At 41.4% G+C, this 26,556-nt stretch overlaps 2 protein-coding genes across 2 annotated transcripts in view; one reads left to right on the top strand and one right to left on the bottom strand.

Annotated features, from left to right (window-relative positions):
• The first annotated feature begins 165 nt into the window (after positions 1–165).
• ergic1 (endoplasmic reticulum-golgi intermediate compartment 1) lies at positions 166–16,621 on the top strand. The gene is made up of 10 exons (XM_070913648.1): positions 166–271; positions 6,797–6,858; positions 10,076–10,148; positions 10,617–10,711; positions 12,959–13,083; positions 13,693–13,797; positions 13,906–13,966; positions 14,227–14,327; positions 15,102–15,224; positions 16,470–16,621. Exons 1-10 carry the CDS (start codon positions 252–254, stop codon positions 16,575–16,577), a joined length of 873 nt encoding a protein of 290 aa, XP_070769749.1. The 5' UTR covers positions 166–251; the 3' UTR covers positions 16,578–16,621.
• Positions 16,622–18,803: 2,182 nt separating this feature from the next.
• Positions 18,804–26,556, bottom strand: part of flt4 (fms related receptor tyrosine kinase 4) — a 40,692-nt gene continuing 32,939 nt past the window's right edge. The window contains exons 17-30 of the mRNA XM_070912922.1: positions 26,330–26,465; positions 25,741–25,845; positions 25,423–25,536; positions 24,774–24,862; positions 24,386–24,545; positions 24,185–24,279; positions 22,825–22,947; positions 22,545–22,656; positions 22,220–22,319; positions 21,881–21,986; positions 21,671–21,795; positions 20,764–20,884; positions 20,483–20,568; positions 18,804–19,348 (exon numbers count right to left, since the gene is read on the bottom strand). Coding sequence (XP_070769023.1) covers positions 19,129–19,348; positions 20,483–20,568; positions 20,764–20,884; positions 21,671–21,795; positions 21,881–21,986; positions 22,220–22,319; positions 22,545–22,656; positions 22,825–22,947; positions 24,185–24,279; positions 24,386–24,545; positions 24,774–24,862; positions 25,423–25,536; positions 25,741–25,845; positions 26,330–26,465 — 1,692 coding nt within the window. The 3' untranslated portion in view covers positions 18,804–19,128. The remainder of the gene's footprint in view (positions 19,349–20,482; positions 20,569–20,763; positions 20,885–21,670; positions 21,796–21,880; positions 21,987–22,219; positions 22,320–22,544; positions 22,657–22,824; positions 22,948–24,184; positions 24,280–24,385; positions 24,546–24,773; positions 24,863–25,422; positions 25,537–25,740; positions 25,846–26,329; positions 26,466–26,556) is intronic.

The following is a 26,556-nucleotide window of genomic DNA, read 5'->3' as shown; positions in this document are numbered from 1 at the left end:
CGGATTATTCTACTATCTCTCTCTCTCTATCTATCTAAATGAACAAAAGCCATAAAAACGATGCACCGCTCTCGGCGGAAGAAGAATCAGAGGGAACCGGAAGTAGCTCTCAGCCAATCAGCTTTTGCAAAGCGTCCTAAGCTTACGTCAGCCCGGTACCGATGAACAACCGGTAGCGTTGAAGAGAGCTGTATGGTTGCCCGTTGTTTGTTGCTTTGTCCGCTAATCCCCTTGTCAAACGGCCAGACATCATGCCTTTCGATGTCAGGAGGTGAGTACGGGGCTTCCTTTCATTTCGGTTGAGGTACGAGGGGACGGTGGCGGTGCTCAGCGGTCTGTGAGCTCCGGATGAATTAACGGTTGGCAAAGCATCGCCCACTAATGAGCGAGTCAAAGTTGCAACAGCAGTGCTTCACATTTGGCATGATTGGGCTTCGTGGTCGCAGGGGGTGCAGAGTGTGTGTTGAGTCGGCGGAGTGATGCTCAGGTATGCTCACTAGAGTTTTTGTCTGGGTTCCTGCCTGCGCATGTGCAGATTTCACCAACCATCCTAATATTTGCAAGACGTGGAACTGATTGCAGTAACGTCAGGGCATAGTAACATTTTACAGTCAACACAGTTTTGGCACAGCTGCATGTTTTACTAAACAAACGTGATTTAGTCTTATTTACAAATCAAAGCATTATAATTCATCCAGTACACAAAACTGGGTAAAACATTCAGAGTCATTAGCCTCCAATACACAAAAAAACAGGCAACAGTAGAACTACACCTGACTACATTCAGCTAATCTGTTGATACTTGGGCAACAGGCACTGAGCTAATAGTCACACCTACGGGGCTGTTGAAACTGTCAACAGAGCACACCCGAATCAAAATAAAGGACAGGATGTTTGCACTCAGCTGTGGTGGTCACTTCACTGGGAAGTGACAGATACTGACAGGTGTACTGTCAAAGTCTTATGGTTGCAACCACATACTCAATCCTTAACTCTGACTTGAAAGTGTTAACGTCGTCAATGTGAAGTAGTAGGGCTGCAACTAACGATTATTTTCATGTTCAGTTAACCTGCACATTGTTTTCATTTAACTGTTCGGTCTATATGGCAAAAAGCAGTGAAACGAGTCACAACTTCCCCGAACTCAAAGGGACGTGTTCAGATGTCTTGTTCTGTTTGGCCAAAACCCAAATCTGTTCAGTTTACAATGATATGACAAAGAAAAGCAGCAAGTCCTTCGTGAAAAAAATGACAAACGATGAATCAATTATCAAAATAGCTTATTATTTTTCTGACAATTGACTAATTGATTAGATGACTAGTTGTGTTAACTAATAGATATCTCCTACACAAGGTTAAATGGAAGGTGAGAACTATGTGTAAATACAGACGAGGGAAATCAGGGCACAGTGCATGATTTTCATCCTCGGTAACAATTAGTGATATTTGACTTGGACCTTAATCTGGTCAAAATATGAAGTGTGATCACATTTGATTGATTTGTTGATCTACAGAAAAATAATAATGATAATCAGTTTATGATTTCATTTATAGAGCAAACACAAAAAGGACATTCTCTTGTTCCAGCTTCTCCAATGTGAGGATTTGCTGCTTTTTTCTGTATTATATAATTGAAAATTTAATATCTTTGGGGTTTTGGACTGGTTTTGAACAAAACAAGCTATGGTAGATGTCACCTGGGTAACTGATGATGAAAATAATCGTGAGTTGTAGCCTTAGATGACACACATGAGCCGTCTGTCAATCAGTTGCTCTCGTCTGTCCTACGGTCCACAGCTGTGTTGTAATGAATTAACCAACATACAGGATCTGGCGTAACTCTCTCATGCACCACTACAGTGCAGATGACCTATGTTTGACGGTGGTGTGAGAGCGGGTGTGTGTCATGGGGTTATCAAGTGGTCATGTCTTGTTCAGATGCTTCACTGACTTGGTGCCCTGATCATACAAAAGCTGCATTGCAACAGCTGGAAATAACTAGTTGTTTTGAGGTTTCGCCCACTCAGAGATACTGGGGTGTTAGTCAACAGTGTGAGAGTGTGTAACAACACAGATTACCGTAGATTACACCATACGCTAGGGTAGCATGTATTCCCAGAATGCTGTGTCGTATTGGACTACATCAGAAGTACGTTTATTGAATGTTAAAGGATTAGGGCTGTGAAAAGACCATCTCTCGTTAGTGTCTGATCTGTGGCATTTAGCCACAAGCTCATTGATTCCTACTGAAGATGTAAATCTTTAAAAAAACAAACAACAAATAGATTGTTTCATTTTTAAAGAAGGCTCAGTTATTTCCTAAAACAGCTGGGTGTTGTAGTTTTTAAGCAAACGTTACTCAAACAGGGGTAATAATGCATTTGTTGAGGACTATTTTCAGTTGCGGATTAATACACATTTGGTGTTCTAGGGAGTATTTACGGCAGCAGAATGTATTGACAAAAAAGAGAAATATAGAATATCCTTTGAAATGAAGCCATACTACTACTTTAATGTAGGCATGTTAAGACAACATAAAAACTAGGCTATATCCTGTTCATATGCTTAGGCTTACTTTAAGGAATGGAGTACTGCTTTTCTGCCCTCTGTATTATTTAAAAGACTTTCATTGTACCAGCAGAGTTTTATATTGTATTGTGTATATATATATTTATATTCAGTGATATTTTTTTTGTTTGTTTTAATTGTTTTGTTTTGGTAATTTTTCAATTCAATTCAATTTTATTTATATAGCGCCAAATCACAACAAAAGTCATCTCATGACACTTTACAAATAGAGCAGGTCTAGACCGACTCTTTATAATGTTTTTACAGAGTCTGTCTCAAGGGACCAAAGGATTATTAGAATCTAATCTTCTTGTAATATCCCTAAATATATTTATTATTACCACTGCTTTGACATTGTTATTGATTTTTCTTTTTGTTTTATGTCAATTTGTGTCCAAAGTGAAATTGCAGTGTTTCAAACAGGATGACTGCATTCCCATCCTTAAACCAAACATCCGTTAAAAAGACCACCCTGACATTGGTCCACTCAGGGGGAGTGGACCAATGTCAGTTGTCAGTTTTCTTCACACCGCCTATACACATGACCTAAAACGGCAATAACACTGATCAGTTATCAGAACATACTGGCTTTCTGTGCTGCCTTTGAAAGGTGTAATAGAGTTTCTGTCAGCTTCTAATAATAAGGATAACCTCATTCAGAATGACTGAACAGCAGCTCTTCTGAATGAACGAGGGGATAACTGAAAGGCTTTTGTCCCCAAGTTTAATTGACCTTGAGATTATGTCATTTATTGACACACGTGGGTTTGGTTTAGGCTAACCTGATGATGTAGTGTGTTTGCTACTGTGATGATTAGATCACGGTGACTTAAGAGCTTCAGTCAGGATGCTCAGTGTCAATAGATATCTCTTTATCTTGACAGTAATACGTGACCGTTTGATACTTGACGCAGGCAGATGACTGAGTCCTATACGTAAAGAAAGATGCAGGTACACGTGTTGCTTATTGCTTGTGATGTGAGCGGATCACATATGAGAAGAAGAACATTAACGGTCCGTTACGTGGGTTTACTCAGCAATACGTAAAAGGAATGAACTACTGACTCACCATGACTCATTTGTGAGATATGGTTTATTTAGTAATGGACCTTCCTTGAAAAGCGACCTGGTGGTGTCAACAGAGAGATGCTGGTACACCATGTCCTCACTCGCCACAAAACATCTGAGCATCTGATCTTTACAGAAGACTGAGCAGTGGGAAGTGACGGAGGAAGACGTGTTGACTGTAATTCAGGAAATTACAAACATCAACTGTGGACCGAGAGGTGAACTCTCGAGAGTCAACATTAATATTCATGAATACAAAATGTTCTGTGCAGAGGAAATGAAGTGAAACTGAGTTCTCATCCAACCCTAAAATAAGTACACCTGAGTGTATCAAAGGTGGAGTTGAAGTGTATATTCACTTTTGACAAAGTGTATTTTAAAATATAATATTAAACAATTGTAAAAAATAAAATATGCACATTTTAAATTATATGTTACAATGTTTTAGTTGCCAGTATATTTCAACTTTACCATATGTAGGTTTAATTAAACAAAAGTATATTCAGCCTATTTGTCATATATAAAAACATATTTCAACAATATGAATGATGCTCCACTGTACTGTAAGAAATGAATGAGATGTCTCTCATGGCTGTTCATCATCCTTTGGTGGTTTGAGCCTCAATCTGGCCTTATTTTACTATATAACATATGTGGTTGCACATAATACCAATTGCATCTTTAGCAACTCTTATTATACATTTTCAGCTCTGTGGCCTTCCTCTGTGCCTGTCCTTTCAAACTGAATAAGTATTCCATTTTAAGTCTGTGCTGGCCTCTCTGTATTATATGGAATTTATGATTAATTGAATTAAACTTAGTATTAGTATTTCTACAATAGATTAATGAATTTATGTATTTATTCACCTTTTTTGTTAACCTTAGGACCCTTAGGATATTTGTCAGTCTCCATCGTATGCTGTGATGCTGTAATATTAATTTAGTTAGTATCTCCAACCCTTAACTTCAAGTGTAATTCAGACCTTGTGTCTTGTGTCCAGATATAATCCAGACTGTCTGCTGTACATCCATCTGAGACTATTTACAGTTCACATGTAGCGTCAGATTCTACCTCACGTCTCGAGTGACCGGCTGACTGAGATTTTGTTTCCTCGCTCGTATTCGAAGTTAGCAGTAGGAGACTGTGACGGCTAAAAATACACATCTGTGATCCAAGAAGTGAGGATTTCTGTAGCTATATATAACCTGCGTTTCAAAGGCAAATCACCTCCACTTGTCATGTAGCTTGAGCATGAAAATGAATATGGTTTGATTTTAAACATACAAATAAGTATATTAAGATGGCTTGTTTTAGTGTGATATAATATAACCAATGTTTGTTTATGTGCTATGAAAGCAACATTCACACACAATGAAAATCTATTTGAACTCAAAAAGAGCTTGTGTACATAGAGTATGTTTACCAGTAACCCAAAAAGGATATTCATGTAAATACATAACATATTTAAAAAAAAAAGTTGATTATATACATAAATCAAAATTATCTCAATATAGTTTACATTCGAATGTTGTTAAATTTTAGATTTATTAAAATGTCAATAATTGATATATTAAATATGTAATTTAAAAGTATACTTGCTTAATATCATATATTTGTACATAGTGTGAGTAGTCATATATTTGTAATAAAAGCTCAGTGGTCTCTCTGTGATACAGATAAACCCTTCCCACAGTATTACATATAGTTGCCGTTCAGTAACTCCCGAATATGCCAACTTTTCAAGAACTTAAGTTCTTGTTTCTATTCTGACCGTTGTGACCACAACGAGGAGAGTTGACAAAACTTTCCCGAACAACATGGGTCGTATGTTTTCCTCACAGGGGAACCCACAGGGGGAACATTTAATCCTTAAACTGAAGTCAGAAGGATGATAATCAAAACTAGACTTTCTCGTGACAATGGTGTACATCACTCTGCTCCACCTGTCTGGTGGTCTCAGGAGGTCAGTACTGTGGCTGGGTGGAGAGGACGTGAGGAAAGAGACCCTCCCTCTGCACATTACAGCTTAACATTCAGGAAGTGTGTTACTCTAGAAGTTATTCTGAACCTGATACAGAGCGACCCCTTCCCTGAGCTCCCCTGCCCAGCCCCTCTCTATGCTGTCTGCCCTATATATCCTGCAAGGCCGGCTATTAGCACACAGTGATCTAATACTAAAGAGACATGGCTACAGGAAGTTATAGATGGATGTGGATCAGAGACGGTGGGAAGCTGGCTGTTAAGGGTCCAGGGGTCCTTGTGCTTGTAGATAAAAACAAAGGAGTGAAAGCAGGCAGGAGCTGAGGCAAAACAAGCGAAGCGGCAGGGTCGGGGCTGGACAGGAAGCCCTCCCTCCCACTTCCTCCCCCGCCCTGCATTGCATCAGCTGTGATTCTTTCACTGGCAGCTCTCTCGGTGGAAGAAATGCGAACAGATGTGTGTGTTTTTGGAAGGAGATGAGGACGGAGAGTGAGAGGGGAGATGAGAGAAGCGAGTGGGTGGGGTTTGCGCAGTCAGCGATGGGAGTTTGGGGTCGAAAATGTTTCACTGCCCAAAAAGGACAAGAACTCACAAACTGAAATAGTTTCGGTGTTGAGCAGCAGATTTATTTCCCCCTTCTCAGCTCCCCAAATAGGCAACAACAGTATTTCACAAGAGGAGAATTGATTGTGTCAGGTGGTATGGTGACCCTCCTCTGCTTCTGATTCACGCACTATTCATCTATTCTTTCTGAAAATATGTAGATTTACATGAGAATAAATCTCCAGTCAGAAGCTGCCAGACTGAATCCTTCACCGCTGGTATTATTGTATATAATTGTCATGTAACGTCATGTAATTTCAAGTGTCTCTTTTCATTGGTGTGTTTGTGTTTTCCTGTGTGTATGTTGAGGTCAGGTCAGAATTACAGAGCACACATTCAAAGGATGTAACCCTGTAAAAAGTGTGTGTGTGTGTGTGTGTGTGTGTTGCGGCTGGCTGTCTGGACCTGTTGTGTGTAATGGCGGTGGTCCAGAGCTAACATTCCACCACTCTTCTGTAATATCGCACAGTCTTATGGGTACAGAATGTGCTTCTTTTCTCAGCACGTAGTGTTTACATTTTCTCACTCCCCTTTCCCTTTTTTTTTTTGTTTCCCTTTCTTCTCTTCTCTCCTCAGATTCGATATCTACAGGAAAGTGCCAAAAGATCTCACGCAGCCTACGTACACAGGAGCTTTCAGTGAGTACTCCGTCACACACAACAGGACAAAATTATGAGCCTGTTTTTTTTTATTTTGATTTTTTGTTTAGTCAAGTTTTTAGACGTACAGTTGTCCACATATGCATAACACGTGAAATATTGTAAATGTATTGTACCATATTTGCAACAAATATGGTACAATAAATGTACAATATTTCTCATTCAGTCACACTTATTTGGTTTCTTGCTGGACAGACTGATACTGCTCTCATGTCTGTACATAGAATATGAAACTACTGCCAGTAGACGCTTAGCTTAGCTTAGCACAAAGACTGAAAACAGGAGGAAACAGCTAGCCTGTTTTTTTTTTCTGAAGGTAACAAAATTAACACCAAACCAAAGTGTAGAAATGATAAGTTGTAGTTTTGTTGTTGATTTATACGTAGTTTTTTTTTACGGATTAAACAAACAAGCTGTAATGTGTTAATTAGTGAGCATTAGAGGTACTGGTGGTCGAATTATGTTAGGACAGAGCCAAGCTCGCTGTTTTCAATTTTTTGCTAAGCTCAGCTAACTGGTTATTTGCTCTAGGCTCGTATTAAAACACAACATGTCGTTTTTACGGTTTGGTCTTGTATGGAATAAACAAATGACATAGAACACGTTAGTGAGTCTTAAAGGTGCTGGTTAGCTGAATTTGTTGTCCTATAATAGAGCCAGGCTAGCTATGCTAATCACCTGCTATCTCTAGCCTCATATTCAGCATACAGACATGACTCTTGGCAAGAAAGCAAATAAGTGCATACCCAAGATGTCAAACTATTCCTTTTTCATAATAAACGTTTCATCAATTTCACTAGCTGATTTACCATTAATAGGTTTTGTTTTAATGTCTGTGAAATGTGTTGAAAGTTAGGTTGTTTTGGGGTTTTTTCAGAGTGAAAACACAATCAGTAACACAAACAGACTTTTTAGATTATTAGGGAACCTTTAGTTTGTATTTTTTTCAACTGATAGGTACGTCTTCTATCCCATTTTGATGTCTATACTGTCTGCTCTCAAATGGCAATAACTAATAGCATTGTAATCCGAGCAGGACTCCGGAGGTAGCATTTAGCTTACCTTGCTTTTCATTAGAAGGTAAATAGAAAGGGTTAGGGAGGTGGATGTATCGAGAACCAGTTTAGGAAGGGGAGGAGTTGACAGCTGTAATTCATGTACCTGCTTGTCGCAGCTACACCCCGAGTCAGTCAGCACGCGGCAGTACCTGTTTTAGCACAACTAGTATGGTAAGAATGTTAATGATCATGCTCTTTCATCGCCACGGGCACCTGAGAAGTCATCAGTGGAAATCTAAATGCTTTTCCTGTCAGGTCATGTGCTGTCCTGCCTGTCATCAATAGGCCTAAGTCATTGTGTAATCAGGGATTGTATTGATTATTCACTGCATGACAGAACACAAAAGACCTGATGACACATTTTTGGCTCCTCAGTCATTTTCTAATATTGGTTATTCATTGGTCAGCTGATGACAGCGCAGGGTAGAACAAAATGTCAACCCTGATGACAGATTGGGTAAGCAGTGCTGTCATTGAGCAGTGAACAGTTTATAACAGGTTATAAACACCTTCCTGGATGACAGGGAGACAGAGAATGGATTTGCTAAAGATATATGCACAGTTTCCACCCATGAGGAAATGGATGGAAGTTCTTCCTGTACACAGTGAACACCCTTCCTGTCTCCATCCACTGTCTAGGGGTGAGGGCATTGGGTTGATTTTGATTTCACAAAAGGCCAAATATCTAACCTCGTCTGCTTTTGTTATTCTGTTTTAGGCCCACATTCCTTTTGAGTTAAATTTGTATTTTTACGGTATTTACTGTTAACGGTACCTCTGTAGCCGTTGTAGCTTTGGACACAATATATCAATCTGCTGTCTGACTGATTTTTTGTCACAATATTTGTTTGTCCTGCCTGTGCTGATCATTCAATCTCATTTGTCCGTGCTGTGTTGGACAGAACAAAAACAAATATCTGATTACAGATATGCAGGGCTAGTTTCATATATCAGTGACTGATTCATGGTGTTAATTGTCTCTGATTCTCTGTGTCACAGCTCTGGGAAAAAACCTTCATCTCCGTCAGAATGAAGCAACTTTTGAGCCCTCATCCCATGTGTGAGCACTGGGAAGGATGAGCTCAGGTTTAAACAAAACCACTCATGTGAAGCCTTTGTAAATCATTTGGCTTGTCAGTATTTCCATTGCGGACCTGTTAAAGTTTAAATCAGTAGCAGCTTATTATTCTGTAGTAATCCCCTTCCAGTATTGCGCCCTTTGAAGTCCGGGAAGAATTACTGTACAAGTCTTTAGATGAACCTGAATTGGTGACCTATGTGTCATAGCGACACTCCCTATTGTTTGTTGGTTAAACATTACCTTATGTAAAGCCTCCACTAGCCGCAGGTTTGGCCCTGATGACATGCCAACCACAAGGTCATGTGACTGTATGATCCTAGGAGACAGTTGCCACGTAAACACACCTCACCTTCTGAGTGAGAGCTTTCTGACCGTGGCTCTCACCACACCGGATAGACCACAGTTGCGCAGACACAGATCAGTTCCTTCCATTTTTATCTTAGTAAAAACATGACAGCGTTTGATATGAGCCTTTGGCTGATTAGTTTGACAAATGAAGTGAAACAGACAGCCTGGCCGCTTCTCCTTTTAAGCTCAGACTTTACTTTGGCTCAGACTGAACAAAAATACTATTTTTTGATATTCCTAATTTCTGTCTAGCTTTTAAATCCTTAAAGCATCTTTGTAGGAGCCATTTTTGGTCTGATTGTTAGTGTGTGAGTTTGTCTAAGGAAACCTAAAATGAGCTGTTTGTAGGACTTACGTAGCATGAGCTCACCTCTCAAAGCAGATATGCTGTAATGGCTGCCTGTTGTGCTAGTATTTAATGTGTAATTAGGGTAGGAGGGTCTTTAAAAACCTGCGTAATGGCAGGCTTAACACTGTCAGTAAAACAGCTATACAGGGAGATTTTTTATGGCCGCTGTGATTTCATTAATGTCAATACCTTATGTCAGCCATTCCTAATGGCTGGAACAGTCCGGCTCATTTGGTTTTCATCATCCCTTGAAATGCTGGTGTAATTTGAGATTAATGTGAAAAGAAGTACCATGCGCAAGATCAACAGTGACCGTTTAAACAAGGTATCCGTTGTAACGTTCTTCCTCTCTGCCCACAGTTTCCATCCTCTGCTGTGTCTTCATACTCTTCCTGTTCCTGTCTGAGCTGACGGGATTCATAGCCACTGAAATGTAGGTATCGCAATATCAAATGGTGCATCTTGTAATATCCTGTAGCTGAAACACACACTGATCTAGAGACAGTTCCTTTGTTGGCACACAAGGACAGAACCTGCTGTCTCAAACATACAAGACAGGGACTTAATCATGAATGTCAATGCCCCCATTATGATATATTCTGCTCTGCCCGTGTTGTAACCAATGAATGGAGTTGGTTTTCTCACAGGAAATTGACTTTGTGCATGCGTCAGCCTCTCTGCGATGTGTAATAAGGGGTGGCTTGGGACAGGAAGGAAATTACACTGACAGATACACAAACGCTCTTTCCTTGCAATTTGGCAGAAGATGAATTCTCGACTGTTAAAGTGGTGTGCAAAGGACGTGCTGTGGGAGGAGAAAATAGTCTTTTTTACAACTCAAAATGACTTTGGTTTTGGTTTGAGCTTATCTAACCACTTTTCTCTTTTCTGTCCTTCACAGCGTAAATGAACTGTATGTGGATGATCCTGATAAAGACAGTGGTGGGAAGATAGAAGTGAGTTTAAACATCAGTTTGCCAAACTTACACTGTGATTGTGAGTATATACATAATATACACATATATACAACTCTCAATTTCTTTGCATTACACTTCCTGTTTGTATGTTTTCTTTTTCACAGTTTGTTTTTCCCCTTATCAGACTCTTATCAGAGTATCGTACTTACCCTATCATTTAACGCGGCATATTGGCAAAAGATAAATGATGCCCTAGATAAAGAAGTAGAACTCAAAACTACATAATGCTTTGTTTACCCAGCTGTGTTGTGGCACACGCCTAGATAACACTGGATTATACGCCTAGCCTTTTTGGCCTGTGTCGCCTCAGTTTGATCTCTCAGCTGTGATCTGAGTTTGACATAAAGTTGCCTCTGTTGGCTCATCATGCTGCACTTTGATGTCAGAGGAGTGGGCAAGGCCGGCTGGAGCTTGCCAAGATGGAGAGCAGTCACTGGTTATTTGCTCCTCATGACTCCCGTCAGAAACTATGCCCAATGACAAATCGCACACACACACACACACACACACACACACACACACACACACACACCACATCTATGCGCACATTGGCGAGGCTTGGGGCAGCACAGAAAACACACATCCATTGGATTTAAGCCATATCCAAAAATGGCAAAGCAACTAAATGCTTGTGTGAAAAATGGAGTCCAGATTTCTGCGAGAGAGGATTCGGCATGCGGACGCACAGCTGTTGGCCATGTGTGACGAGCTCACTCATGGCATGGCTAAACAAAGGCCTGCCTCCTGCTGTTTCCAATTAAAGCTCTTGATGATTGTGTGCATGGTGGTTTTGTTTATTTGCAGATTTTTTTTTTTTTTTTTTTGTAGAAATGTGGGGGCCCTCTTAAATACCAGCTCAAACACATTGGTCTAACCACGCTGCAGCTGCATGTAATGAGCAGCAATGTTCCTCAGACATTCTCCCTGCGAGTTAATATTGTACATCAGCTTATTTTCCAGGCCTCCAAACAGGTTGCCATCCATTACAGATTTACTTGGAGGGAGAAATCATTTAATCGTGTAAGAGCTGGCATTTCCATCCCTCCCTTTTTTTTTTTTTTTAACTATTTATCTGCTCTGCTGCGCCGCTCCAGAGTTAAACACCGTCTCCGTCCACTGACCTTTACGGGTTGCCAGGTCTTGATTTGTGACTTCATGGAAAAGCAGAAGTGCGTGTAATAACCTTATAATAATTTCGCCCCCGCCCCCGTTTCCACTGTACATGAAGACACTTCCACTTCTAAATGTCTTAAAAAGGAGAAAGCACCAGCTCAGACTCACTCACAGTGGCAGACTTACAGTGCACTTATATTTGTGCGCTGTATTTTGAGATCTGGATAGACTAAGATGGGGGGGGGCGGGGGTCGAACTTGTCTTGAATGTCAAAGGTCAGACACACGGCATGTGGAGGTTTTAGCACAGATCCGGCAGACGTCCCTCTCTGCAGCAGTGCTGGCCAACACACAGCACAGGCAGGCTCTGAAAATAGGCCACTGCCAGTGTGGGGTGGGGTGGGGGGGGGGGGGGGTCAGTGAAGTCTAGATGGAAAAACACAGACGGAGAGAGGGCGACCGGGCAGGATAGGTGGTCTGTTTGGACTTTGTGTGTTTACTCTGAGAGTTACATTGCAGTGATAATCAGAATTTCTGGAGAGATGCCTTCTAGAAGATGTCACAAGGTGGTGACGTCTTCAAATAACCTGTTCTGTCTGAAACCGAAAGATTTTCAACTTCTAATGATGTTTGTTTTGACATTTATTCATAATGTTGTGGCTGTGAGAGCACTTATCATTTCACGTTTTCAATTTTTTATTTTATTGAACTCAATAGACCAAATCAAAGATCAAGATTATCATTCAAAACAGAGAAAATCAGCAAATGTTTGGTATTTTTTTGGTGTTTTGTATTTAGAAAACTTTTAAAACATTCTCTGGTTCCTGCTTCTCAAATGTGAGGATTTGCTATTTTTCTGTGTGTAAGAAGACATTTTTCAGACTAAACTACTCACTAAAACTAATCAATTAATTAAAAAAATATAGATTAATCAATAATGAGAAAAGTGTTAGTTGTAGCCCTCGTTTGATATTTTTGCTTATCAAATGATTTAAGAGATTCTTCAATCATCAAAATTGTTGTTGATTAATTTCTATTGTTTGAAGAATTGTCTCAACAGTAGAAGCAGCAGAGGAAACTGTGTAATCTTTTGGTTCATGTTCTTTCTTGTTCATGATGTATGTTAATTCTCTCCATGTCTCTTGTTGTTTCAGTGGTGGGTTTGGACATCCAGGACGAGATGGGCCGCCACGAGGTCGGTCACATAGACAACTCGATGAAGGTCCCTCTCAACCAGGGTGATGGTTGTCGCTTTGAGGGAGAGTTCGCCATCAACAAAGTAAGGCACAGTATGTTTTTTATGTGGCTGATCACCTTCAGAGAAAGGCAAAAGTCTGCTTTTTTTGTGCTCAGTAATTACATTATGATGGATCGAATAAGAGGCCTAATATTTTGTGGGACATGAGCTCTTGGACGATATGTTGTTTATTTGTCTTGGAGTTAGAGCGTGAGCCCCTGCCTGAGACACAAAATGAGGCCGACCTGCTTCCCCCTCCACTCTAAATTGAGTTATGTTAAATGGAAGAGCGCCGGGATCGGCTTCAGTTACATCTGACGGTTTAGTCTGGGCCCTGTGAAGCCATGTTTATCCTGCCACCATCTTGTGCGTCAGACTTTCCAGTGCGTTTTAAAATGATTAACTCAGCAGTTGTACATTTAACACTCTTGCTTGTGGAATATTTGGAAATATGTGAAACGTGTTAAAGTGGTTAGATTTTTTCTTCCGGAGGCAAGGACCATTTAGTTTCCAACCAACTGCGCGTGTGTGTTCAGACTTGGTCATTAGTTAACTAAATGTGTTGCAGGTGCCTGTTACTGACACAACCTTACCTAGCTCTGTCTGTCTGTCTGTCTGTCTGTCTGTCTGTCTGTGTCTGTGTGTCTTCAGGTACCAGGAAACTTCCACGTGTCCACACACAGTGCTACAGCGCAGCCCCAAAGCCCTGACATGACCCACACCATCCACAAGCTGGCCTTTGGAGAAAAGCTCCAGGTGAGGACACACACTTGAACACACCCGGGGGGAAAATAAATGGACACAGATACGATCTACAGTATCGTCTTCTAAACACAGATCTCTTTTCTCTCTTTTGTCACGCAGGTACAAAAAGTACAAGGGGCCTTCAATGCGTTAGGAGGGGCTGACAGGCTGTCATCTAATCGTACGTATGCACGCCGCACATGCACTCATCACGACCACATTCATGTAAGGCTGCCTGCTGACATAGAGCGATGCAATGAAATGAGACACCTAGTGGACGTCTGTCGAACTGAGCGGAAACTTGATTCACGTAGCTGACACTGCATCTCAGATGGAGAGGCTTCAGCCAATTGCGTCATTATTAACAAAACTACATCCATTTTTGGCCACTGAAGAGGCATTTAAAAAAAAAAAAACTTAAAATAACTTTTTCTCTTGCAGCTCTGGCTTCACATGACTACATACTGAAGATCGTTCCAACAGTGTATGAAGACCTGTCAGGCAAACAGAGGTTCTCCTACCAGTACACGGTAGCCAACAAGGTGCTTTTCCTTCCCTTCTTCTTCTTCTTCTTCTTCTTTCTTTTTCGATTATACCTCCGTGTCATGTGTTGTTTTTGCACTTGTCATGGAAGCATCCTGACATATGGCCAGAGCATGTATTCACCGTGTTCACTTGTGCACTCACCTGGAAGTGAAAGCTCGGCCCTTGTGACTGGAAACGCTCCCTCGATGTCAACAAACCATAAACACACTTCCAAGAACTGTGTTGACTGACAGCTGGGTTTTGAAGTTTGGAGTAATAACAGTGCAGGTCGGCTGTGAAGTGAGGAGGATGAGGGCCGGTGAAGAGTATTCCAAAATCTCATTGCCAGAGCATAAATACAGGTCCAGCTGAGGCACGCATCACTGCATGGAGTGCAGCAGCAACTGTTTTGTGTCTATTTTATTAATACTGTCAAATTTATACTTTAGGTGAATTAGGATGGATTTTTGCAGAAGTGTGATTTATATAAACTCACTGATATTCATGTCATCACTTAACAGTAACTCCCAACACACTGTAGCCTCCTCCCGCTCACTTCATCAGTTTTATTCAGCCAAGATTCATTTTAACTGAATCATTCATGACTCTTGAGTGACTTTATCCGAAACCAATTCTGTAATGACTCATAAACACCGTTGCCGCCACTAGAGATAAGAATGATTCCTCTCTATTGATTTTGATGCCGATTTTTAAATCGATTTCCTCACGCCAGGCGCAGCTCCAGAACCCATTAAAACCTGTAACGCTCTTCCCCCCCCCATCTCACACAGGAATATGTTGCTTACAGCCACACGGGCAGGATCATCCCGGCCATCTGGTTCCGATACGACCTCAGTCCGATCACAGTCAAGTACACAGAGAGAAGACAGCCCTTCTACCGCTTCATCACAACAGTGAGTAAATTCTACTGGGATTTGCCTCAACAAAAACTCTTTGTCCAAAAGTCTTAAAATGCATTAAATGAATGAAATGAAATTAATTAAATGTCTTTAAAGGTCTCAAATACACTGAACATTGTGATGTTTAGGTCATAGACATAAATCATAAAGTTGCAATAACTGATTTTTTGCCGCTTAGGGGCAGCGGAAACAAGCTGTGGTACAACACTGACATTGTTCTAACCATTAAAGTTGATATGGTGAACTTGTTAGCAAACAGTTTTTTTACTATTTAAACATCCAGCATGTACGGAGAAACATTAGCATTCATTTGGACTTTGGTGTCTCAGTCCACCTGGCGAAAGTCCAATATTCACACTCTTTCATCTCAGGTTTGGTTCTACCAACTCCTATGGGAATATATAGCCACTGTAAAGCTTTTTAGTATCTTTCAGCTAATTGTTTTGGTTTTTACGGCCCACAATTTTACTCTTTTTGTTCACTCTAGATGCTCTCATCAACCCTGTTTTCACCAGCAGGCAGCTGATTTCAGCAAAAAGCGCTCTGATAAACCCACTGTATGCTACCTGCCCAGCACCAAACAGCAATCAAACAAAGTTAGCGACTAGCTGGTGAACATAGTGGAGCATTTAGAGAGCCAGATGTTTCCCTCAGGAGTTGGTGGAGACCAAAACAACTAAAAGGAGAGTTAATATTGGACTTACATGATGTGTAAAAAGGCAACTGTTAGCTAACATGTTCCCCATAACAACTTATAATATGTCCCATAAGAGGTCTTTTGAGCTCTTTCTTGATAGAAAACGTTAAACATTATGTTTAATCTGTACCAAAAACTATTCCTTTGACTTCCTGAATTCCCTTCATCGTTCTCTGCTTCCACTCCCCACCTGACCTTCTCAGTTGAGGAATTTTGGCACCGCCTGTACCACTTGGTCAGGAAAGCTTCCTGCTGACTGATAATGCGGTCAGGATTAAATTGGCTTCCTGGCTGATGAGCTGCACCGTTATTTGTCTTTTGTGTTGTTTAGGTTTATCATGACTTAAGGCATGGGCGGGGTATGACTGTGCTTATAGTGTGATTATGAGTCATGGCTTAGGACTGTGAGTCAAGCTGCAGCAGGGCTCTTTGCTGGATTCCAGCACTTTCAGAATTTACGATAGCGAGCCATTTTTAACCAGAGAATAAAATGTCAAAGCTTTTAAATCGTGAGACTGACAGAGTGACTTGTTTTTCTATAGATCTGTGCCATCGTTGGCGGCACGTTCACAGTCGCGGGAATCATCGACTCCTGTATATTCACTGCGTCAGAGGCCTGGAAGAAGATCCAGATAGGAAAAATGTCATGAGGACTGCTCCCCACCCCCTCCTCACATCTTATTTATAAGTGCAAAGTTGCTAGCCTGTTAGCTAAATCCAATCCCTGCTCGGACCAACTTCAACTTTTGGAGATCGTATCACTGCGGCCAATGAAGTGGCTCCGGCACTCGATCTAACTACCAGGCTACACGGCTGCGTCTCAGTTACTTAAGGTCCTCTCAGGCTCCATCTGCTCTGGTGACGTGTGGACGCTGACTATCACATGTCCGCTTCCTCCGTCTTCAGTGTCAGGAGAGGAGAGGAGGGGAGATGGAAGCTCTTTTGTTACTGTTGGGATGAAGTACTGTGTGTCAGGGTTTAACCAGTATGGGTATTTGAAGGCTGCACCTCATTTTCTTTTCTTTTAGAAATTAAGTCCAAAAGAATATTGCTGATATTCAAATGTTTTAAATTTGCTGCTAGCACCATGTGACACTAATCTCCACATATATTCAATCATAGGGAAATGTTCAATTTACGGCTGAATGATTTACAGACAAAAGGACATAACTGGTGCTCATCAAAAGGATCATTTCAGACAGTCTAACCGTACTGTGTTTGTTTGCCCGATGCTGCCAAAGGGAGGGATCATTTGAAGAAAGTGATCTGGTTTATAAGCCCATGCTGTGTTGTGTAGACTGGACTGAACTCTAAAGTATTTCAGTTATTCAAGCCGTCCATAAAACTACATTTTATTATTTTTTCAACCCATCCATTTTATCTCCAGTATTCATAACTGTGTGCCTTTTTTATGTTTACTGTTCCACCATTCAAGATTATCATCAGCTCTCATTCGTTTGTCCTTCTGCTTCAGTGGCTGCCACTAAAACCAGTACTGTCACAGGTTCTTTCATGCATGTTACAACTTACGGTAGATTCACTTTATAGAGATTTCTTTTCAATACAGTGATCGTTCCAGTTATATATACCAAATATAAAGGTCCTAGTTTTGACTTTTCCATTCCATTTCAATTGTTGCAAAAGACATAGCGAATGTCTTATTTTTTCTAAGAGGTAACTTGATTTAGTTAGATTTTTTACACGGTACATGAATTTGTTTCCTTATTGTGTTTCCATGAAGTTGTAAATTGTAAAGAAGATTTGGTTTTGTAAGGTGAGAACTTGTAGGCCAAGATGTAATCACAAGCCCTCAGAACTGGTCTTTATACTGTAAAGGTCGCCCATTTCCTTTCCTGTCTCAAATGACTCTGTGATGCTATGTGTTCCTCAAGTAAAGGTACCATAGAAATCACTGCTGTACGCTCCGTGTCTTCAGATTTCTATAAGCTACCTGCCTTTATTCTACCTGTTATGTTAACTTTTACTTTGGTTTTAATTCCTCATTTTGAATCCATTCTGACAGTTTATCTAACAGGTCACAAAGGGAGTACTCGCCTACTAAATTGAGGTTTAACAAGGAAGGATTATATATTTCTGTCCTGAAACGGAGTAAGAAAGAAGCAAGCTACTGGTTTAAAATGCAATTATTTCAGTTCAAAGGCGTCAGCTTGAACTATTTTTCAACCGACAGTTTACCTGAGTTTATCCAGGTACCCTTATCAACAATTATTCATAGAAACTTGTCGTGTGTGTGTGTGTGTGTGTGTGTGTGTGTGTGTGTGTGTGTGTGTGTGTGTGTGTGTGTGTGTGTGTGTGTGTGTGTGTGTGTGTGTGTGTGTGTGTGTGTGTGTGTGTGTGTGTGTGTGTGTGTGTGAGAAGTGGACTTTGCACCCAGTTGCTGCTCATTTCCCTCAGCTGGCAGTCAACACCCTGCAGGTTGTCATTTGTGATGTGAGCATGTAAGAGGGTGTTAGGCTGTCACAGCTGTCATCATGCTTACGTCCAGCTCTGATAAGAGGTGCTTAGTGTGACTCACTCCTTTTATTCGCCCTACATCCCTCTGTTTACCTCCGTCACTTACCACTTACTCCTCATCCACGGTGCCGCCAAGCGTCTCCACCTCCACTAAGTGACACAGATCCACAAATATCAATGCTCGTTTCGCCGATTGGTCCGTTACATGGATCATCACAGAGCTTGTGACTAGCTCGTTGTGGACCTGTAATTCAACACACCGCGACAAATGCAAATTTGGACTTAAAACATGTACCTCGCTGGAATAATGACAGCTCCAACTTCATATTAATCATGGAGAGAAGGGCAAGAAGAAGATAAATGTCTTTAATTCTTCCCATATGAGTCATAATTTGTACAAATAAAGGAAGAATACTCTGTATATAAAAGATAAAAATATAAATGTGAGAATAGACAATACTTAGGGTTGGTTTTTGTCATAATGCTGCCACCCAGTGGCTTATTAGAGGAACTTCAGGCACATATATCTCAGTCCGTTTGTTGAGGCAGCGGCCCCAGAGGAGAGAGGAGGGATTCAGCTCCGGTCATAAGGATCTATAACCTTATCTCCATTAATAAATGACTAGTTACATGTCAGAAGTGGGATGTTACTAAAGACTACACGCCTGCCTCGACCCGAGCTGTCCACAACCCTCTCCGTTCTCTCGGGCTGCATCTTTGGGAAGATTACACATTGGAGGAGGCCAGGCAGGGGGCGTCGGGCGAAGAGAAGAAGTCGCAGAAGCCCTCCTCGGACAGGTGTCCGTACTCGTTGTTGTAAAAGGTCTGTCCTGAAAGCTGGCTGAAGAAATGGGGACGGTGCCTGGAGCTGCCGGCGCTGCTGCTTCGCCCCAGGGAACCATGGGAGGCTGTCAGAGGCTCTGTGCTGCTGCTGCTGCCAATACGACTGAGGACAGAGCAAGAAAAACAGCTCAGCATTATTACTGACTACTAAGGCAGACTTGCAATAGTACATGTATGTGATACAGAGATGTCTGTAGCCATGAGTTCACAAACAACTGCTGCTGAAACAGAGAAATCTGTGAAAATCCAAATTACTTATGAACTCGCTGATATTCTATATTTTTCTTAATGTCAGCAAATACCATGAAAAGACCAAAACCAATTAATTGATTCTACTAACTAGTCTGTGTAGCCAAAGCCTGGGCACTAGTTTATTTTGAGTTCATCCCACACACACCGTCCTGCTGCTGTAAATACTCACTAGAGCTGAAAATATATACGCCATCTCCTCCTGTTCCAGTAACTTTGCTAAAAAACGACAGTGCCCAAATTTATGTTTTCTCTTTCCATAAATCTTTTCCAGTTTGGTTTTGTTTCCATTTCAGCCATTTATTCTGTGATTACATCCCTGTTTATATGGTTGTTGGCTCCTTGTTAATTTCCAAAGACCATTGCTGCAGGAGATGGGGAGTAATTTCACGTATTTAAAATTAACTTAAAACATTTTCCATACAGGCTTTTGTAGAATAACATATGTAGTAGTAGGTCCATCTTTGTCTCCTGCTGGCTATTCCTGCTCGGAGCACACATGATAATTCATGTGATCACTTGGGAGCTGTTTCTCCTCCACGTTGCTGTAAGGAGGAGGGAGCTGCTTGATAAATGCTTATTCTTTAGCTTCAGCAGTTTTTTTTTTGCCGTGTTGGCTATTTAGAGCTTTTGTTAAATGTAATTCTAAAAACATTTGGAAATATGGACCCTGGGTTCAAATGACTCAGATCATGTTGCGTACTCATACATAAATTGAGACTGATGCTTACTTTGTTTGGAAATGTGCAGTAGTTTCACTACACATGAGGCTGTGAGTGACTCTAGACACTTCCAAGCAAGAGAGAGCGACTCTCATATTGACTCTGAAACACATGTCAACATGACATCTATAAAAGTAGCCTTTACTAATATAACTCTGACCTGAGAGTCATTGTGTCGTTTCACAGTGAGTAATCAGCACGTTGTACATCTCTTTTGTGTCACTTTCACTTTCAGACAGTAATATGCATCATTTTGTATGATTAACCTTTTTGAGACGGCACCCCGGTGCTTGTGTTCAATTCTCTCAAATTCTTCTGAGGCCAAGACCATCCCACTGTCTGTCTGGTTGTCCTGGGAAGAGACACAGTTGGACATCACATGAATTAAATGCCTTTGGTTGACCCCGCTGCTGTGTCTGCCTCTGGCAGCCGCAACTATTTTTGGTAATTATCTGAGGAGAAAATTCCAGACGTCGAATGACATTCATAAAAATGTCACCAGCCGGTTCACATTTTCAGCCATTGATAAGAAGATTGAAAAGCTTACTTGAGGAGATTTCGGTGGATGCATCTCCAGGGGCAACTCTTCAAATGTCTTCACTCTGGGCTGACACATTTTGGATGGTCCCACAAACACACAGCCAGCAAAGGGCACGCAGTTATAATACCTGGTCAAGAGGTATGAACGAGGATCAGATTAATACATGATAGAGCCTCTGGGTGACATAGAGAAAGCCAGGAGACACATGAGAAACTGTCAAACATATAGAGTAGGTGAGAATATGAGCACAATATTTTGTGTTTTGTTTCATTTGATTAATTATCATTATGAGAGCCTAGAGGCTGAAAATATTCAGTACACAAGATAAAGCAAACACCAGATGTCAAAATACAGACATAATACATCTGGGTAATAAAAACGTATTTTCCCATCCCATAAAAATCTCATGACCAACAAAATGATCAGCATCAATCCGTCGCTCAATACTTTGCAACTTTCCTGAGATGAGAGCCTGTCTGTGGGTCTCAGCCCTCTTTCAGTTTTAAAACAGGTAAAAAAGGAAAATCCTAACACAGCTGGGCACTGTAGTTTTAATCAAACCTAACTGAAAAAGGACTAAATAGAGCGTTTGTTGGGGACTATTTTCAGCTGTGGATTTGGAGCACTAGCGAGTATTTACGGCAGCAGGGCGGCGTGTGTGAGTGTGTGTGTTCATGGTAATTCAGGAGCATGTCACCCAGGGCAACAGTGTGGCTTACTGATGTGTTCTGATGGTAGCAGGGAATAAGACATATCAAGCGTTTGGCTACACAGACAGTACTCGTTCAGTTCATTATGGGTTGTGGTCTCTTCATGGGATTGTTGACAGTAAGAAACAAGGCTTTAAAGATTCAATGATTTTCCTGAGGTCATTCCTTTTCATGGGGTCTTGAAGGACGACATGCATTAGTACCTTGTGGGCAGAGTGTTGCAGGCCAGTCTCAGCTCCTCCTCAGATGGAGGCCGCGATGAGGCCTGTGAGAAACCATCATCTTCTGAGCTCTGTGAGTGGTTCAGAGGGACGTAGTCCTTCCCGTCCTGAAGTGAATTTATTGCAGATTGAATTAAGTCCTGAAAACTCAATACAAACTAAAAAAAAATGTCTCTCAAGCAGTGCACTTACAGGTAGGCTGTTGTCCTGCAGCAGGTCTCCCAGGATCTGCACCAGTGCGGGGAACGTGGGCCTCTCTTTGGGCTCACCCTGCCAGCAGCCCAGCATGATGCCATATCTACCAGCAGAGGGCAGCACCGTCACAACAAAGAAGACACTGTGGTCTTCAACTTACCAGACTCAACCACAAATTTGCTGCCATTTCCTCTCTTAAATTTAAAAGTTATTTATGAGCAGATTAGCATTTGCTCTTGGGATTGGCTAGGGGCTATAAATCTTATTTGACAGCAAAATATCATTTACTTTAAGAGGTAGGTGAGTGAGAAAAGACAAATTAAAGCCTACACTTACATTTCAGGGGAGGCAGTCTCTGGCGATCTCATCCTGACGCCATCTTTCAGTCGTTTGCAAAAGTCCTCGTCAATCTGTACTCCCGGGTACGGAGACGCACCTGAGGGTGTGCAAAAGGAGGACGAGACATTCATTAGCATGTCAGGTTAAGTTATTGTGTGTTTGGATAACAGTAATGAAGATTTCTTCCTGAATAAAATACATTCCCAGTTGGTTTTGGCAGGAGGAGAGATTGAAAAACAGCTGCTAGTTGTATCAAAACTCTGCCCCTTTGCTTTCTACACAAATCTTGTATCTTCATAAAAGATGATGATTTTGTCTTTACCCAGAGAAAAGATTTCCCAGAGGAGAACTCCAAAAGACCACACGTCACTCTGGCTGGTGTACACTTTGTCAAAGATACTCTCTGGAGCCATCCACTTCAGAGGCAGACGAGCCTGAGAGAACAGTCAGACACCAGACAAACTAAACATAAAGGGAAATGACACCTGCCTTTAAATTTAATCATTATGTGGGTGACTAAAAACACACACAAAAAGGGAGTTTAATGCTTCCCCTCAGTAGATGGAGATCTCTAGAGCGTAACGAGGGTAAGAGTGACGTACGTTGCCTTTCCTGACGTAGTCGGGGTCTTTGTATATGTCTCTGGCCAGGCCAAAGTCACAGATCTTCACGATGTTGTTCTCTGACAGGAGAATGTTCCGGGCTGCCAGGTCTCTGTGGATACACTGTGGATACACACACACACACATGGCCACACATACATCATAACCCTGCGTACAGGTGTGTGTGTGTGTGTGTGTGTGTGTTTGTGTATGTTTGCACGCCCTGTTTCCACCTTGTTTTCTCTGATGAGTCAATTGCAGATATGATTTGGACGTAAAAAGAGAGATGGCTGTTTTAATAATCTGTTGCCTTAACATCTGTGAGTGTGCGTGTGTGTAACTGGTACTGGACTTTGTCTCAGCCGGGCTGAGCTCTGTGGAATCACAGCAGGAGATCCAACATCACTCACAAAGCTGTCAAGTAAAGTGCCAACAGGGAGTCATTTAAAACCCGACAGTCTGCTCAGAGTCAGATCGTTGATATTCATTATCAGTTATAGTGGGCGTAATTTGGGTTTTGGAAAAATGCAACAATAATGAACTTTTAAAAGCGCATTTTGAAATTGGCTGAGTTGGCAGTTTGCACACAGTGTTTAGCAGAGCCGATGAACTTAAAAGAATCTCAGCTGTCAGTGAGAATTATTCCTCAAACCAAACACGCGCTCTTCAGATCAACAGTGTACATTAAACAATCACCCAATTAAATAAATAAATAAAGCTGAGTTCTTTGCTGTCAACAGATTACCCATAGAGTATTTGCTAAATGTCCATTTAAATTTAATTTAATTTAATTGTATTATTTCAATTTGTATTTGATTTAAAATGTAATTGAAAATTGTATCATATTTCATGTGTAATTTGATTTAATCTATTTTTTTAATTTTCTATTTCAACATTTACATTTAAAATGTACATTTTCAAATCCATCCATCAGTTATACAAGCTTGTCCTTTAGAGGGTCGCGGGGGCGCTGAAGCCGATCCCAGCTGATTTCGGACAGGTCGCCAGTTAATCACGGGGCTGACACATACAGGCACACAAGCATTCACAACCACTGAACCTGAATCAAACCTAAACCTAAATCATGACCTGCAAAAGAAAGATCTATTGGATTTAGTATTCATACAGACTTTTATGGAATATATTTAATTTAGTCATTTCTCCTGTGTAAACTACATAGTCAGCTTAGAATTAGTATGCAGCATGGAAAGGGGGCACAGCTCTAGTTTACAGTCCAGTGGTTAATTAAAAAGCACAAAGGCCTGAAAGGATGAATGAGCCAGGCTACAACAGCTACTGCCTCTGGTGACACTGCACCACAGCTCATTCATTCATTGTCTTTGTAATGTTGACAATTAACCTTTCTGGAGGCCAGGAACTCCATCCCACGAGCCACCTGGAAACTGTAGCAAATTAGATCTTCTATTGTCAGAGGAGTTTTCCACAAGTCTTCCACTGGAGAGAGAAGAGGAGGGGAGAGGGCAGTCAGGGAGAGCAAAAGGAGGAGAAAAGAAATTGCAATAGTTACGAGACCATGAGTTAAAATAATGAGCAGACTGACTTTTCTCCACAGAAGGATTCTGCTCGGGCGCGTTGGATGATGGACTCTGAGGACTGCTGAGCGGAGAGGAGGATGGAGAAGGCGGGTGGCGGGCTCTTTGGTCCATTTGACCCGCCTCAATCATCCGTCTCACCTGGCTCTGAGTTTTAGGGGATCGATCCTAAGTGGGGAAACAAAATCAATATAAAAAAAAGAAGTTGACATTAAAACAGGTTTTAATTTGTGAGAAGAAAACTATGTTCACGACAGGAAACAAGGCAAAGCCAGAAATATTGGCTTAAGTGAAGCAAAGAGGATTCAAAGTCTCATTCAGAGTCACATTATCACAGCAGAACAAATAAATATCAAACGGTAGAAACTGCTTCAGCGTCTGCAGTGTTTTGGATACCCTGTATGGGAGGAAGAACTCCCTCTTGGCTCGTAGGAAGTTGGACAGATTCCCATACTTGCAGTATTCCACTACCACCATCAATGGACCTGGTGATACACACAGTTTAATTAGCCCTTTTCTTTGTTTTATTCATGACAGTACTGTATGAGAAAAGCTACAAATGTTTCAGCACACTTTTAACATTGTTGTCTGCCTCTTGTTTAGGAGTCACGCCATATTCAAAATAGTGAGAGCTGGCATTCGTCAAGCATTTCCTGCCTGAGTTTAGCAGTGAGGCTAAATTTCTGCTTTTGTTTAGGATACACTGGGTAAACATTTTCAGATGTTACGCCCCTCACAAATGTGCTCTACAGGTCAAAACTGATGTATGGACATATAATTAGGGGTGTGTGAAAAAGAGAGCCAGCTGTTTGACTTTCTCCGTCGGTTTGCTCTTAAAAAAAGCTGCAGGGGGGTAGACAGAATAATGTAAACACCTCATAGAAAAGGAATTCAATTGAATATGCCAAAGGAAACGATCTCCAAAAGCATGACAACATATGTTTCAAAACAGAAAAAAGTGACAAAGAAGAAGACCAACGTCATTTATCATGAGGTGTTTACATGAATACTGCACAAAGTTATATATCATATCTGTGTTACTCACCATTTGGTTTGGTGCAGGCTCCTAACAGGTTCACTACATTCAGATGGTTACCAATGTGAATCAGGATCTTCAGCTCTGACATCAGGGCCTTATGCTCGCTGGCTGTGGCTCCATCTGAATCACACACCCACAGACATGGAACATTATGCGTGAAACACATATTGTTGTTATATTTTTGCATGTGTATATAATATGTGCACATCGTCCAAGTCATATGTTACACAGACAAAGGTGTGTGTCAGTGGCTTCTCTAGAAAACCTCCTACAATACTCATATACAGAATATAAATGCAGGACATACACAAAGACAAATCTCACCCTTCAGCATCTTGACAGCCACTGTGTCCAAACTGTTGCTCTTGCTGATGCCGTAGATTGACGCCTCAATTACTTTCCCAAAGGCGCCGTGGCCTAAAACCTTCCCTATGTCAGGAGACAGAATATTCATGCTCATTGATCTATGCAGGCTTGGTTTTTAGTCTCACTGGAATACACAAACAGTTGTGGTTGGGAGCAGTCGCAAAATGTAAATGCATCTGGCATCCATATATAGACAAGGGGGAGGCATTAGAATCTCAATTGCAGCATTTGGAAAACAACATGTTCCCATAAGTTGCTGTCGTGGAACAGATGCTTTTCCTCGGGGCGTTTTTACAAAGCTGTGCTGGGAATGAGCACATATTTAACATTAGCACTTTACTTGGCAGCACTTTGCCCGGCTGGCTGCGATCCAAACTCATGCCATTAAGGATTCTGGAAATGGAAAACTAATTCAGTTTCATCCATCTATTCACTCTGCCATTTTCCTCACACTCCCCCCCCCCCCCCCCCCTTCTCCCTTTCTCCCATTCACTAATTTATCCCACTATCCATCCGTCCTTTGCTCCCACCCTTCCCGGTCACTCACCCAATCGGAGCCTGTCTCTGGAGATCTCCCACTGCGAGGAGTCGTAGGGCAGGTATTCACACTGCTCGTCCAGAGGCACCTCCCCCGGGTCCATAATGATTGACAGATAGCCTGTCTTTATGTCCGCCGGGTTAACCTGAAGTTCAGAGGGAGAGAGAGAGCTAATGTAAGGTGAAGAAGTGGGCTGAATAGCGGTGAACATGGTGAATGAGGTGCTGGGAACACAA

Source organism: Enoplosus armatus, chromosome 10 (genome assembly GCF_043641665.1).
Source record: "Enoplosus armatus isolate fEnoArm2 chromosome 10, fEnoArm2.hap1, whole genome shotgun sequence".
In the NCBI taxonomy this organism is placed as follows: domain Eukaryota; kingdom Metazoa; phylum Chordata; class Actinopteri; order Centrarchiformes; family Enoplosidae; genus Enoplosus; species Enoplosus armatus.
The sequence above is the reverse complement of the archived record's forward strand: the minus strand, read 5'-3'. Positions and strand labels throughout refer to the sequence as shown.